The sequence below is a fragment of the Neopelma chrysocephalum genome, unplaced genomic scaffold (genome assembly GCF_003984885.1).
Source record: "Neopelma chrysocephalum unplaced genomic scaffold, ASM398488v2 Primary Assembly neopelma1_60, whole genome shotgun sequence".
Taxonomy (NCBI): domain Eukaryota; kingdom Metazoa; phylum Chordata; class Aves; order Passeriformes; family Pipridae; genus Neopelma; species Neopelma chrysocephalum.
Window position 1 is genome coordinate 17115552 of NW_020897715.1, and position 13673 is coordinate 17129224.

A 13673-nucleotide genomic window follows, 5' to 3' on the forward strand; every position below is an offset into this window, starting at 1 on the left:
ACTGGGTCAGGAGAGCCTGGGGAGCAGGAGGCAGCTGTCAGTAAGAGCCGGGACGCTCTTCCCCACTCCTCCCATTGCTGCAGGTTCCCCCAGCCGCTCCTCTCCCCTCCCCTCCCCTCCCGCCCCATGAGAGGTGTGTGGAGGGAACAGCAGCTGCTGGGGGAACCTGCAGCAATGGGAGGTGTTGGGAAGAGTGTCCCTGGTCTTACTGACAGCTGCCTCCTGCTCCCCAGGCTCTCCTGACCCACATGAAGGTGGAGTGCAAGTGCCATGGTGTGTCAGGCACCTGTGAGGTGTGCACGTGCTGGAAGGTCATGCCTTCCTTCCGTGAGGTGGGCAACGTCCTCAAGGAAAAGTTTGAGGGGGCAAGAGAGGTTTACCCAAAGTGGGTCAGTTCCTGCAAGCTCCTGGTGTCCAAGAGCTCTCGCTTCAAGCCCTACATGGCTCATGACCTGGTCTATCTGTTGGCCAGCCCAGACTTCTGTGATTGGGACCCCCGACACGGGGTCTTCAGCACCTCTGGCCACCAGTGCAACCAAACATTCCTGGCCATGGATGGCTGTGAGCTCCTGTGCTGTGGCAGGGGCTTCCACATGGCCCAGGCGGAGATGGTGGAGCTCTGCAGCTGCAAGTTCTGCTGGTGCTGCTCCATCAAGTGGAAGCAGTGCCGGCACCTCATGGAGGTGCACCGATGCCGCTGAGGGGGAGCGTGCCAGGGCAGCAAGAGGCTGCCAAGGGACTGTAAGGTCACAGGGAGAGGCCAGCCTGGGGAGATGTCCAAAGGTGTCACCAGCTCCTGAGTGCTCCCCACACAGCACCCTCCCGCCAGCCTCAGTGGGCTTTCTGTGGTTTGAATTAATTTTCTGGATGGAGGGTTGGAGGACACAAGCCAAATAAACCCCTAAACTTTAGAAATAAACCAGCTGCAATGGAAAGCAAAGTGCACACAAAAGCTTCTTCCTCACATGCTGCATTTGGGACCTGGAGGGTCCCTGGCTTTGCTCCCTCCTGTGTCCTGGGAGGGGACAAGGCCATGCTGAGTCCTTCTGCTCAGGGGACACATGGGCTGCATAAGAAAGGAACGTGACAGTGTGGAGCTGGATGGCGTGAGGATCCATCTTGGGCAAAAGAGGGGTCACTGGGGAGTGTAATAGAGCAGTGGCATTGGAAAGAAGGGAACAAATGAATTTTGTATAATCAAACAGGCTCTTTACAAAATAAGATTCATCCTTTGGAGGACTGGTACAGGGAGCTAGGTACAGGGGAAGGATGCAAGAAATGCCTTTTCCAGTGCTCAGCTGTTCCTTTGGCTGGAGAAAATGTTTCCAAGAGGAGTTCCAGCAGCTGCCACAGTGAGGCTCCCCTCATTCAGTCTGACCTCAGTGCCGGAGAAGGTTATGGAAGAGATTACCTTGAGTGCAATCATAGGGCACGTGCAGGACAGTGGGGGGATCAGGCCCAGGCAACATGGATTTACAAAAGACAGGTCCTGCTTGACCAATCTGATGTCCTTTTATAACCAGGTGACCCTCGCAGTAGATGAGGAAAAGGCTGTGGATGTTGTCTACCCGGACTTCAGTAAAGCTTTTGACACAGTTTCCCACAGCATTCTTCTGGAGGAGCTGGCAGCCCATGGTTTGGGCAGGTGCACTCTTTCCTGGGTTAAAAACTGGCTGGATGGCTGAGCCCAGAGAGTGGTGGTGAATGGAGTTACATCCAGCTGGCAGCCAGTCACTACTGGGGTTCCCCAGGGATCAGTGTTGGTGCCAGTCCTGTTTAGTATCTTTATCAATGATTTGGACGAGGGCACCCTCAATAAGTTCACTCCACCAAGTTAGGTGGGAGTGTTGATCTGCTGGAGGGTAGGAAGGTTCCGCAGAGGGATCTGGACAGGCTGGACTGATGGACCGAGGCCAATTCTAAGAGGTTCAACAAGGCCAAGTGCCAGGTCCTGCACTTGGGTACACAACAACCCCACGCAGTGCTACAGGCTTGGGAAAGAGTGACTGGAAAGCTGTCCAGCAGAAAAGGACCTGGGTGTGCTGATCAACAGCGGCTGAACATGAGTCAGAAGTGTGCCCAGGTGGCCCAGGAGGCCAGTGGCATCCTGGCTTTTATCAGAAGTTGCATGGCCAGCAGAACCATGGAAGTGATTGTCCCTCTGTACTCAGCACTGGAGGGGCCACACCTTGAGTGCTGTGTCCAGTTCTGGGCCCCTCACTACAAGAAAGACATTGAGGTGCTGGAGCATGTCCAGAGAAGGGCAACGAAGCCTGTGAAGGATCTGGAGTGGCTGAGGGAGCTGCAGTTGTTTAGCTTGGAGAAAAGGAGGCACTGAGGAAACCTTATTGCTCTCTACAGCTACTTGAAAGAGGCTGTAGCGAAGTGGGGATTGGTCTCTTCTCCCAGGCAACAAGTGATAGGACAAGAGGAAATGGCCTCAGGTTGCACCAGGGAAGGTTCAGATTGGACACTGGGAAAAATTTCTGCACTGAAAGGGTGGTCAGGCATTGGAATAGGCTCCCCAGGGAAGTGGTGGAATCACTATCCTTGGAAGAGTTCAAAAAACAAGTAGACATGGCACTACACAATGTGGTTTAGTGGGCATGGTGGTACTTGGTCAAAGGTTGAACTTGGTTATCTTGAAGGTCTTTTCAAACTTTAATGATTTTCTGACTGCTGCTTGGCAAGGCTGACAAACCTCTCATGCCACTGCTGCACCTCCTCTTCTCCCTCCTTCGCACTCAGCACCCGGTAGGTCTCGTTACTCTTGCATTCAACACGAGTCACCTGCAAGGAGAACCTGAGTTCATAGGAAGGGTGCCACCGCCTATCCTTTCCACAAGTAAAGAGGATCTCCATGGTGGACAGCATTTGGAGGCTGGCATGATGGGGGCACCAGAGGGGAAGGGGGAGAATCAGCTGGAAAGCTGTTCAGCTAATAGCTGAGCTGTGTGTTTCCTAAGATATAGGCTAGTCCTCTGTCCTGCTATGGTGATTCTGGTTTTTGTTACCACCCAGGAAGCAACCAGTAGATGGGAGAGATCCTCCCCTACAGGGATACCCTGATGGGTAGGAGGCTTCCCACAGCTTCTTTTTCTCCACATTATATCTGCCTCTGCTTTCATCCCTTACAGTGTCTGTGCAAATCCCACCCACCTATGACACTCCAGTTACGTTTGGGTCACTATTTATCACCCCCCCAAACACATCCAATTCTGTCCTCCTGGAAGGACAAGCAGGGTACCAGGGAGTTCCACAGGGACTCAAGGCTGGCTGTGGAGGGCTCAACCATGGAGGAGCAGGCTGTGCAAAAGACAGTGCAGCTGCTTCTCACCCTCTGGTTGTGGATGCTCTTCTGGAGGCACTGGTGGCTCTTGAACATGCAGTAGCTGGGGTGCTGAACTCCGCTGGAGTCACAGATCTGGGGAGATGGGAATGAAGGTCAGAGAAAGAAGAAGAGAAGGAGAGATGGGAACATCTACTGATGGTCACCCACCTTGTTCGGTGTACCTCCGTCTTGGAAGGCAGCGTACTCTGCCTCCAGCCAGAGGATCACACTTGGGTCCTGGCAGCCATGGGTGGCCATCCGGCTGCACCAGTACTCTGACCTCAGCCCTCTGAAAAAATCCATGTCATATTCCTCCAGAGTCTCTGAGAATCTGGTCTGCAAAGGAGCGGGATAAAGTGAGACATGCTTCTTCCTTCCCTTCCCCACCTCCCAGTCCAGGCCCCTCCTCAGAGACCAGCAGGGCGTACAGCTCACTTGGTACCTGCTTTTCTGTATCCTGGTGCTGGGCTGAGATCTGAGGGTTGATGTAGGTGAAGAAGTCACCTGTGTCGCAGTGAACACGGCTCAGGGTTTTGATGTTCTGACACTGCTCCATCTTCAGCGAGCAGAAAGCACAGTCAGGGCACAGGTCCATGTGATGCCGCCCAAGGTTGTCACACACCTAGAGTGGATGGTCGGGGGGGAAAAGGAGACTAAGAAGCTCCAAAAAGAGGAGACTGAGGAGCTCCCATATCCCTGGCTTGGAGCTTGCCTCCCTGGTCACCCAGGTCAACTTCTCTTGGGAGGTGACACCTGAAATGACAGGGAGCCCTGCACACCATGGGGGTCAAAGGTGGACGTCAAGGTCTTTACCGAGTCTCCGAACCCAAACACTCTTTTTTCCATCTCCTTCCAGGCCATGGCAAGCATTGACGAGAGACAGTTTCCCTCCAGCACTGCATAGCACAGGACCAGCACTGCCTCGTCATTCTGCAGGGCTAAAAGGCTGACAGAGAAAGGGAAGGAAGAAGTCAATACACCTTCAATTAGAAACTGAAAGAGCAGAAAACAACCCCAAAACATAGCAAAAAAACCCTTCCCAAAGAAACTTTGGACTCCTGGCTAAACTGCATAGAGGAATGGGGGTATCTGCAGAGTTTGTAGATGCCTATGTAACACAGAGGCTACAGGGTGGGGGGGGGGGGGGGGGGCTTTTGGGGGCATGGGGGGGGGGGGGGGGGAAGGTTGATGGCTGGGAGGGGGGGGGGTGTGTGCATTTGGGAGCATGTGAGAGGGACTGGACGAAGCTTCATAGCTTGAAGAACTTTCCCAGGGCTCCTGCAGCAGGTGCTGCCTAGTTTTGTCCATCTGAGGGCAATGAGGAGATGTTTGTTCAGAGGTCTGCTGAGTGTTGACTGTGGGACACCCCCATTTGGGTCTGGAGGGTGTCACTCATTAAGCCTCCCTCCTGCTTGAGCCAATGTATTTGATAGAAAGGGGAAAAATTTTTTGACCATTAATTAACTGTTCATCCAAACTGACATGGGTAGCTAACAGTAAAAAATTTAAGGAGAATGGGATAAGACCAATAAGAATATTAGGGACAGTGGAATTTGTAGGCATGGTACAGAACTGTTACTAGACACGGATGGTTGGCTTCAATTGTCAACAATGATACAGAAGAGGTAAAAATGCTCAATTAGATATTTGCCTCTTGTTTCTGGAAACAAAACCAGTGATAAATAAACAAACTGATCTGACAAAAAATAAGAGGAGCAGCAACTGCCTATGTTAAAATGCACTTAAAATCCATGCACGGGCTAACCTGTATGGACAAATTTTCCTGAGAGTATTTGAAACTTCTTGGAGACCTTCAGATTAGCATTAAAAAAATAAAAAAAAGGCGGAGAACCTCAAGGAAGGTCATGAAGATGAGATTTCCTAAGGCCTGGAAAACTTTCACCTAGAGGAAGAGGCTAAAAAAGCTTCACTTAGCTGAGTGAAGACACTAGTGGGTGGCCACTCAGCCAGTCAGCACTTTTTCCAAGGAAGGCACCAGCTGGAAAGTTGTCCTTGTCAACAGATGGAAGAGTAATGACTTTTGGTGACTGGAATTTGGGGCGAGATCCATTCAAACCAGAAATTAGCTGCATGTTCCTTACACAAAGGGTATTTAGCTAGGGAGCAGCTGATGGGGTGGTTTCTTCACAGTTCAGAGACTTCAAAAAGATATCCCAAACTTCTCTTAGGAGAAGGGTCTGTAGCTCAGACACATGATACTGGTTTTTTTCTCCAGGGCTCACCAGACATGGTTTAATGTCTTGTGCTGAGCAGGAAGGCCAAGGTGCATGATCAGAGCAATTGCTAGGCCTGAAGGTTAAAATAGATCACCTTCCTGGAAATCGGAGTTGTGCCATCAGTCTGAGGTTACCAAGAAATACTGTTGCACTCCCTGTCACATCCTTTTCCTGCTCTATCTCTGCTCGCCATCACTGCTGTGAGGTTTTCTGGCCTAATATTTTCAAATTTATGAGCTGATTTACCACCTCTGAGTGAGTATAACAGCACTGCTGTGGGTCCCCTATGCTTGTTGACATGCTGCTGAGCTGTTTGTGGATGTACAGATGTTTCACCCATGCTTCAGGAAAAGGGATAGATCTACCTAAAGTGATTTCTTAATGCAAATCCCACCCCAGCTTACTATTTATGCATGTTATTGTCCTAACCACTGTCCTGGAAAAAGCCTAACAGGTACTGTGAGGCAATGATTCAAAGGGAATGTAAACTCCCCCCCCAGAATTAAGAAGAATCTGTGAGCTGAGATCAGTAATTGCTCCAAGGCAAAAAGAGAAAACTTCAGATAGAAGCTTATCATACTTTAGCATCTCAAGATGTGGAATGACACATACAGAGCCTGCTTCAGCGGTATCTCTGAAGAGTGCTGGTGAACAGCATCCACCTCTCTCACAATGTAATGACAAGGACTTGAGCCATTAACTTTCAGCTGCTGAGCCTCCCTGATATTGGCTGGCTGAGGTGGAGTGAGTACCTGAGGCGAGCAGAAAAGAAGATAAGGAGCAAACAGCTTTCCAGCACTTGGTAACTTCTGATTTAGGTGGGGGGTGCTGCAGGAAACTAAAACCATTAAGGAAAAAGCCATTCTTAACAGCTTTAGAAAGAGTAAAGAGATCTTTGCCTGCATGCCAAGGCTGGCTGTGGGTGATGATAATTCAAAAGGAGTATTTTTTCTGGGGATGATACTTTTAACAAAGAGTTTGGCCTTAAAATGAAAGCCTCTGGGTTTGAAGTACATAAGCACCACAAGGACTGTCTGGAGCAGTAAAGCAGGAGGAGGAGGAGGAAGAGGGCAAGTCACCAAGACTGTATGTATCTCATCAATGCATATAAATATCTCAAAGGTGGGTGCCAAGGGGATGGTGCCAGACTCTTCAGTTGTGCCCAGTGACAGGACAAGGGGTAATGGCCATAAACTAAAACACAAGAAGTTGCACTTCAACATGAGGAAGAACTTTGCGTTTAGGGTGGCACAGCACTGGAACAGGCTATTCACGGAGCCTCCCTCTCTGGAGACATTCAATACCCACTTGGACACATTCTTGTGTAACCTGCTCTAGGTGACCCTGCCTTGGCTGGGGCAGTTGGACCAGATGGTTTCCAGACATCCTTTCCAACCCTAACTATTCTGTGATTCTGGGATTCTGAGAGGGGTTGAAACAGCCTTACTGGGAAAGCTGGGCTCACATGAACCGCAAGTGAGCACCCATGTGAGAATACCAGCAGACTAAGGTCTGCATCTGGGACAGCCGTGATGCTGAAAGGGGTGTAGGGGTTGTAGCTGACAAACGACACAACAGTGGGAAGCCCTGGGAAAAAGAGCAAATGCAATTCTTGTATGCAAACAGAAAAGCTGGGAAGGGAGGTCGATGTCCTTCTATGCACCCAGCTGCTGAAACCCATCACAGGGCTCTGCACATACAGCTGGAACATGGGGATGTTTTAAAGGGCCACTGAAAATTGCTGCAAAAAATAAAAGTTGCACAGGCTTTATAACGTAAGAGCTACAGAGCTCTTTTTATCTTATTGCAAGACTGAATCCTGGTATATAGGCAACTCTTAGAAGAGGAAATGGGAAATAAGGCAGCAAACACAATAAGCACTTAAAATAGAAAGTAAGTGCAATAATTGACATTTTTCCCCTCATAATGATTCACTGCTAGCAGAAAGACCACAAAAGTGTGCTGCAGATTCTTGTTATATCACTACCATTGCCCTGTCTCTCTCTAAAGGTCACAGTTAACTTCATCAAGTATTAGGAAAGCTGGTGGAGCTACCAGAGCAGCTGCCACAAGCAGGGGTGAGCAAGAAGGGATGGATGTCCTGCTGGACATAAAACCTTTAGGTAGACACACAGCCCTGGGATCTGTGCCCGTCACCACCCTGCACACCTTGTGTTAGACCAGACACTGAATGGCCCCTGTGTGAAACGACCAGTCCCACCCAGCACTGCTCCTCTGCTGGAATGGAAATGCTCCAAAGCATTTTACCCCTTTTTTAGGTCATGCTTTGAAGTCCCTTTGAGAGGAGACAGGATGCGGTGAGCAGCAAAGCTGACAGGCGCGGTCTATCTCGCCTTTTTATCCCCACTTGAGTTTAAGCTTTGCTTAGCATGATTGATGGGGCTTGGCTGCCAGGTTACAGACACACAGTCAGCATTAGTGTCTTTGAGAAACTCTGCAGCAGAATAGCAAGTGTCATCTGCAATCACAGCAGTCCCTCAATAATCCCAATAGAATCAAATCAGAACAAGGCTCAGTTTCAGAGGAAGGGAAAATAAGCACATCCTCAATGAAACACAGTTTAGAGTATATACACCAGAAAAAACTGTTTCCAGGCAGTAAAAGCTTCCTACAATGTTAGGGAGGAGGATGACATGTTACAGCCTTGCAAGAGAACAGTTATGGCTTTAACAACATGATGCAATTCATTTTTACATGCAGAAGAAGAATCTCTGGCTGAACTGTAGTGGTAGTAAGCCCTGTGTTTAAGAGAAACCACAGATGTGCAATCGTGCACAACTGCTGTGCACTTATAGGAACATCACTGACCACCAACAGAGCAAAACCAAAATGACTTCTTCACGAAAACCACATCTAGAGAGCTTTTTTTTTTTACTCTTGGTAAGCAAAATAATCTTTGCTTCTCCGTCAAAGCAAGTGGCCCTCAGCCACAGTGTAGTAAAGGATCAAAAAGTAAGTTAAAGGATATGATCCTTTTGCAGGTCTTTTCTGTGTGGGCTTGCCAGTCCCAGCTACCTGAAGACAGAGACAAATGGATGCTGGCAGAGCAACTGAGAAGAGCTCAACATGCTCAACAAGCTCCTACAGGCCAGAGAAACTGAGAAGGGTGTGTAAAAGGACTGCAGCAAGCTGGGCTGTCACAGGGCCCTGTGCTGAACTGCCATGTAGCTGTTCCCAAAACCAGAGTGGGGAACCAGAAATCCCCTAGGAAGAGCTGTGCATAGATCCAGAGTGCACACAGTTTCACATGCTCGAGGAGAAGCAGTGGTCCTGCACAGCCAGGAGCATGGTTTTGTGCTCCCAGCTCTGCTTCCTAGCGCAGGGCTGCTTTTACTTTACTTGCAAGAGGACAGAACACTCCTCCAAGGGTTCCTCAGGTCAGACTGTTTTAAGAAATATCTGCTTCATGTTGCACACAGAGAGCAAGGAGGACAGTGAGACACATCCCAAGGACCTGTGTTCACAACTAATCTGTTTCTGCACATCACCTCTACTTCTGGGAGACGTGCTGGGAGGAGGATAAGTGCAGAGGTGATTGCATACTGCATATGGCCACAGTGTGGGGAAGCAAAGCTCTGCCTGCAGCTAAGGTCCAGATTAAACTCACTTTTCTCAGGATGCAAGGCCAGTGACATTTTCAGGCATGAGCAGTGCTGCATCACCCTCTCCCTGCTCACTTTGTGCTGGAGCAGGAGGTGCCTGAGGGGCTCCCCAGGTACATTCCTTCTCTGTATGGGACAGCTTGCTCCAGAAAGCCTGCCCATGCTCACCACCTGCTCCAAGCAGGGGCATGAATGCTATGGGGCTGCCAGCCAGTGTGCACAAGGACAGTCCTGCACAGGTACCCAGAAAGAGCAGTCTTCCCCTCACCTGCCTCGGGGGGGAATTTCCTGCTCTGATATGATTTCTGGACCTGACTTGGTGAAGTTCCAAGAAGAGTCCTTGGCGTTCAGGGATGCATCCAAGGAAAGGGCCGAATGGATCAGTTGCCAGATGCTGTTCTTCAGGCTTTGGTCTTCAGAGGATTCCACCCTGGGAGGCGAGGTGGTAGTGGCAGGCGGGACAAGCACAGTTGGTGGGTGCACAGTTATCCTGCTCTTCTGTGAGGGTGTAGTCATCTTTGATGTGGCTGTGGGGGGCTTTGTCAACAGTGGTTTCTGACCCAGGGGTGCGTGAGAGTGGTTCAGAAGCCTTTCCGCACGAGCAGGAGAGGGAGAAGCCTGCTTGTGAGCTGGGGAGACAGAGGGATGGAGCGGCTGAGGGCACCTTTCTGAGGCCAGCCAGAAAGGTGCTGGGGGTGGAAGAGTAGCTACAGGAGATGAGCAGGTGAGCAGGGGTGCCCAGCACAGCTCAGTGCAGCCATACCTTCTCTGGCAGAGGAGCTTTTGCCCACTGTCACGGAGCTCACAGTGTGAGGTTGCTTCGAGGGGATGACATCTTTTAGAGACCAAGTTGAACATGGGACTCGCTGAGTCGGGGAAAGAGGGAGAAACATGAATCTCGCTATGTTATCTTCCCTTCCTCCTCACCCCTTCCATCTTCCCTGCCCCCCTCTCTCAGATCCCACTCCCCACCTTGACATAGAACTGCTGTTTGAGGCAGCGATACTGGGCGAACTGGCAGAAGGTCTGAAACTGCAGCACCTCTGGAAAGTCAGTGCAGACTGGCCCTGGAGAGAGACACATGGGATGGGGGCAGGCCACAGGTTTCGCCATCTACCCCCTTGGCCTGGGTGCACCAAGAGATCGGGACCTCTGTGGATGCAGGAAAAGTCTGTCCGTCCCCACGTGGAGATCACAGCCTTGGGCTGTTACAGCTCCCAATCCCAGGTGCCACATGCCCTTTCCCTCCAACCCCCTGAGGGCTTCAGTTCATTCTTCTGCCCTTTTTCTCACAGTTATCTTCTCTATGACAGAGACCCAAACTTCCTATTTCCAGGATCTGATGATTCTGTTATTAGTCCTTACAGGGTTTAAAAAAAAGAGAAAAGTAGTGATGTGATAGGTTCAAAAGATACCCAGACCGGGCCTGGGAGCACCAGAGAATCCTAGAATGGTTTGGGTTGGAAGCGGCCCTAAAGATCATCTAGTTCCAACCCCCCTGCCATGGGCAAGGACACCTTCCACTAGACCAGGTTGCTCAAAACCCAATCCAACCTGGCCTTGAACACTTCCAGGGCTGGGGCAGCCACAGCTTCTCTGGGAAACCTGCTCTAGAGGAGACAATGTTTTCAGGGCAATATAGTTTGACATTGATTCCAGCCTTGCAGGGGATTGAGGAAAGTCCATAGGGCCAGGATGCTGCTGGCAAAGCCTGTACCTGTACACACACACATTGTGGTCTTGACCAGCACTGCCAACACAGTGATCCCAAAGCTGCAGCTCTTTCTGCAGTGATCGCAGGAAAGCAAAGGCATGCAGGAGAGCAGAAAACCCAGGGAGAACTGGGGAGGGAGGTGATCTTGTGCTCCCTCTGCTCTAGGAGTGCATGGCCTGGCTAGCACAGCCAGCCCTGTGTGCACAGGACTGAGAGGGAGGAGATCAGCAGTGGAATTACACTACTGTCCTGTTTGTTGCTTGTGCACCAACCTTTACCCTGTACACACGCCTCTTGTGCTGAGCATACACCTGCACCATCAAAAGTAGAATTTCAGGTATCCACCAGGATCCCAGCCCAGGAAAGTGTCTAACTTGTAGGGAACACTCCAGATCGACCCCTATTCTTTGTTTAAAACACAAGGTAACTGCCTTTGTCAGCACCCGATGAGGTGCAATTAATGCTCATGAATATCTGGATGTAGACAGCACTACCATAGCTCTGTGAGGACAGCAGAGGCTAAACTTGGGAGGGCACACGCTCTGCCATGACAGCTTGGCCTCTCAGCCTGACTGAAATGTGCCAAAATAACCCAAAAACTGTAAAAAAAGATAACACAAAGGGAAATAAAGTCTTCTGGATGGGTCTGTTAGGCTGAGGGATGGAGAAAAAGAAGGTAAAGAAGGCAAACTGTAAAATTGTCCCATCTCCTGGCATTTCCAGATGCTTCTGCCCTTGGCAGGAGCAGTGGGAGTGTAGCTGGATATGGCAAGGAACAATGCTGGGGAGTTGGGCACCAGCAGAAGAGGAACCAGGAACAGACCCTGGGTGCACCCAGCACCATGGCATAGGATTGCACGTGCCCACAAGTGAGTGAGGAGCCCAGAACCCATCCCTGGGTCTGGTGTTGAGGGGTGGCACTCGTTCCCTCGACACAGCTGCAGAAACCAGCATGAAATAGTTGCCCTCAAGCTGCGGTCCAAATAAGCACAGTTGGCTGATCATTCAGCTCATTGACGTTCATATCTAAATATAAAGACATATTTTTTTATGAGAAAATTGTTCCTATTTTTTTTCCTCTGAAGAAAAATACAACAGAAGTAGTACCAAGTTTTTCAGCTGCACAGATATAATTATGCCACTTAAATTCTCTGATGCAGGGGTGCAGGGAAAATATCACTGCAGAGATTTGAAGGGTGCTGTTGCTATGGTGCTTTCTGAACTGGGATGTTTCTTGGCTCCTGAAATGTTAAACACTTTAAAAGGCAGCTTATCATCTCAAGTTTTCTTAAAGACCTATGAGAACTCATGAGCCAAGCTTCTGCATTAATGCCCAGATCAAGTTGGAAGGAGCTGGTAAGAGATGAAGACCTTCAGTGAGCCCCAGAAAACTGGCCTGCTTAGGAGGTTAGGATTGGCCATTGGGAAAAGCATTTTTTCTCCAGGAAAGTGGTGCAGCACGGGGAGGGATGCCCAGAGAGGCTGCAAAACCACTCTTGCACAAAGCTGGTGTGCTCTTGTTCTGGGGGTGTCTGCTCCAAGCTGGACTTTGGGCTAGAGACCCCAAAACAACCCCTCCCGCAATCTTGTGGCATTTTGGGGCAGAGAAACAGTTGGCCCTGCTCCAGATGGGGCCACGCCCCATTGCTGCCAATGGAGGTGGAGTGATGTCCTTACCACTGGGGATTTGGCCGTGGTTCTCCTCCTGGTCCAGCTGCAGAATGGTGGGACTGAGGCAGCCGTATGCCTGGCGCAGCAGGCAGAACATGTTTGCCTCCCAGAGTGGCTGCAGCCTTGCAAAGAATTGCTGGTACTCCGTGTCTGACAGCGGACTGCCTGGAATGGGAGGCACCGGTGGAGCAACAGCAGCCGTCGGCAAGGTCAGCAGACCTATGGGAGAAAGACCTCGGACAGTCTGTGCTTAACAGCCCTGTAATGGAGGCAAGTGGTGGGTGGAAATGAAGGAGCAGCTGGCAGGCTGGTCCGCTCCTGTCTGCTGGCACAGAGCAGGGCACTGGGATGAGGACCTCAGGTGCTGGTTGAGGTCTCCCTCCATCATCCCTGCTTGCAGGGCCCTGGGGAAACCAGGAGCTCACAGGAAAAAGGGTGAAAATAAATAAAAAAGAAGGGAAAAAAAAAGAAAAAATTTAGAAGCTGTGTTTTGTTGTGAGCTTGGATTGGTTTGGACTGGGGGAAGGTGTTTTGATTTTTCGCTTGGTTTTTGTTTTGGGTTTTTTGGGTGGGTTTTTTCTCAGTGGACTTTTTCCCCCCTTTCAAAAGCCCCAGCCTCCAGAGGCACCTGCAATGGCACTGGCTCCTCTGTGCACCCTGTGAGCTGCCCCCTGGACCATGCTATGGGCCTGTGCCCCTCCAAGGGGACATCCCTCCATCTCCTCCCTCCTCTCCTTTGTCTTCAGCTGGGCCACCTCCCCTCCTGCCTTCACATTCTCCTCTGTCCCCCACCCTATGACCCCTCCAAGAGCCTCCAACCGCTCCCAGGCGAGCAGAACCGAGGGCTGGCATGGCCTGTGGGCCCAGTGGTGTGGTCTTGTGAGAGATGGGGGGTAGCAGCAGCAGCACAGGGGCTTCATGCTTCCTTCCAGCCCCAGCCCCAGGCTCTGAGGAGGCCTCATGAGAGCAGATACTTACTCAGTAGCCAGAGGAGCCACAACATGTCTGCCACAGGCTTCAACCTCATGGAGCTGCTTGGTGGCTGGGTGGGAGTCACTCACATACCAAGTAGAGCAGACATAGAAAGTCTGAGCACT

At 50.6% G+C, this 13673-nt stretch overlaps 2 protein-coding genes across 4 annotated transcripts in view; one reads left to right on the forward strand and one right to left on the reverse strand.

Moving 5' to 3' along the window:
* LOC113966641 (protein Wnt-4-like) overlaps positions 1-701 on the forward strand; it is a 3180-nt gene extending 2479 nt beyond the window's left edge. The window contains exon 5 of the mRNA XM_027681565.1: positions 234-701. Within this exon, the coding sequence (XP_027537366.1) occupies positions 234-701 (468 nt within the window). The remainder of the gene's footprint in view (positions 1-233) is intronic.
* Positions 702-2637: 1936 nt separating this feature from the next.
* ACRBP (acrosin binding protein) lies at positions 2638-13667 on the reverse strand. 3 transcript variants are annotated; one of them, XM_027681365.1, is made up of 10 exons: positions 13555-13667; positions 12583-12795; positions 10164-10258; positions 9955-10057; positions 9460-9820; positions 4145-4277; positions 3774-3887; positions 3500-3667; positions 3338-3424; positions 2638-2790 (listed from the first exon to the last, which is right to left on the reverse strand). In XM_027681365.1, the coding sequence occupies exons 1-10, from the start codon at positions 13601-13603 to the stop codon at positions 2662-2664; spliced, it is 1452 nt and encodes a 483-aa protein (XP_027537166.1). In that variant the 5' UTR covers positions 13604-13667; the 3' UTR covers positions 2638-2661. The 3 variants fall into 3 exon arrangements, with proteins under 3 accessions (XP_027537166.1, XP_027537164.1, XP_027537165.1); XM_027681363.1 differs by having other exon boundaries at positions 3774-3953; XM_027681364.1 differs by having other exon boundaries at positions 3774-3953; positions 12583-12741; positions 13555-13665.
* Positions 13668-13673: the final 6 nt, after the last annotated feature.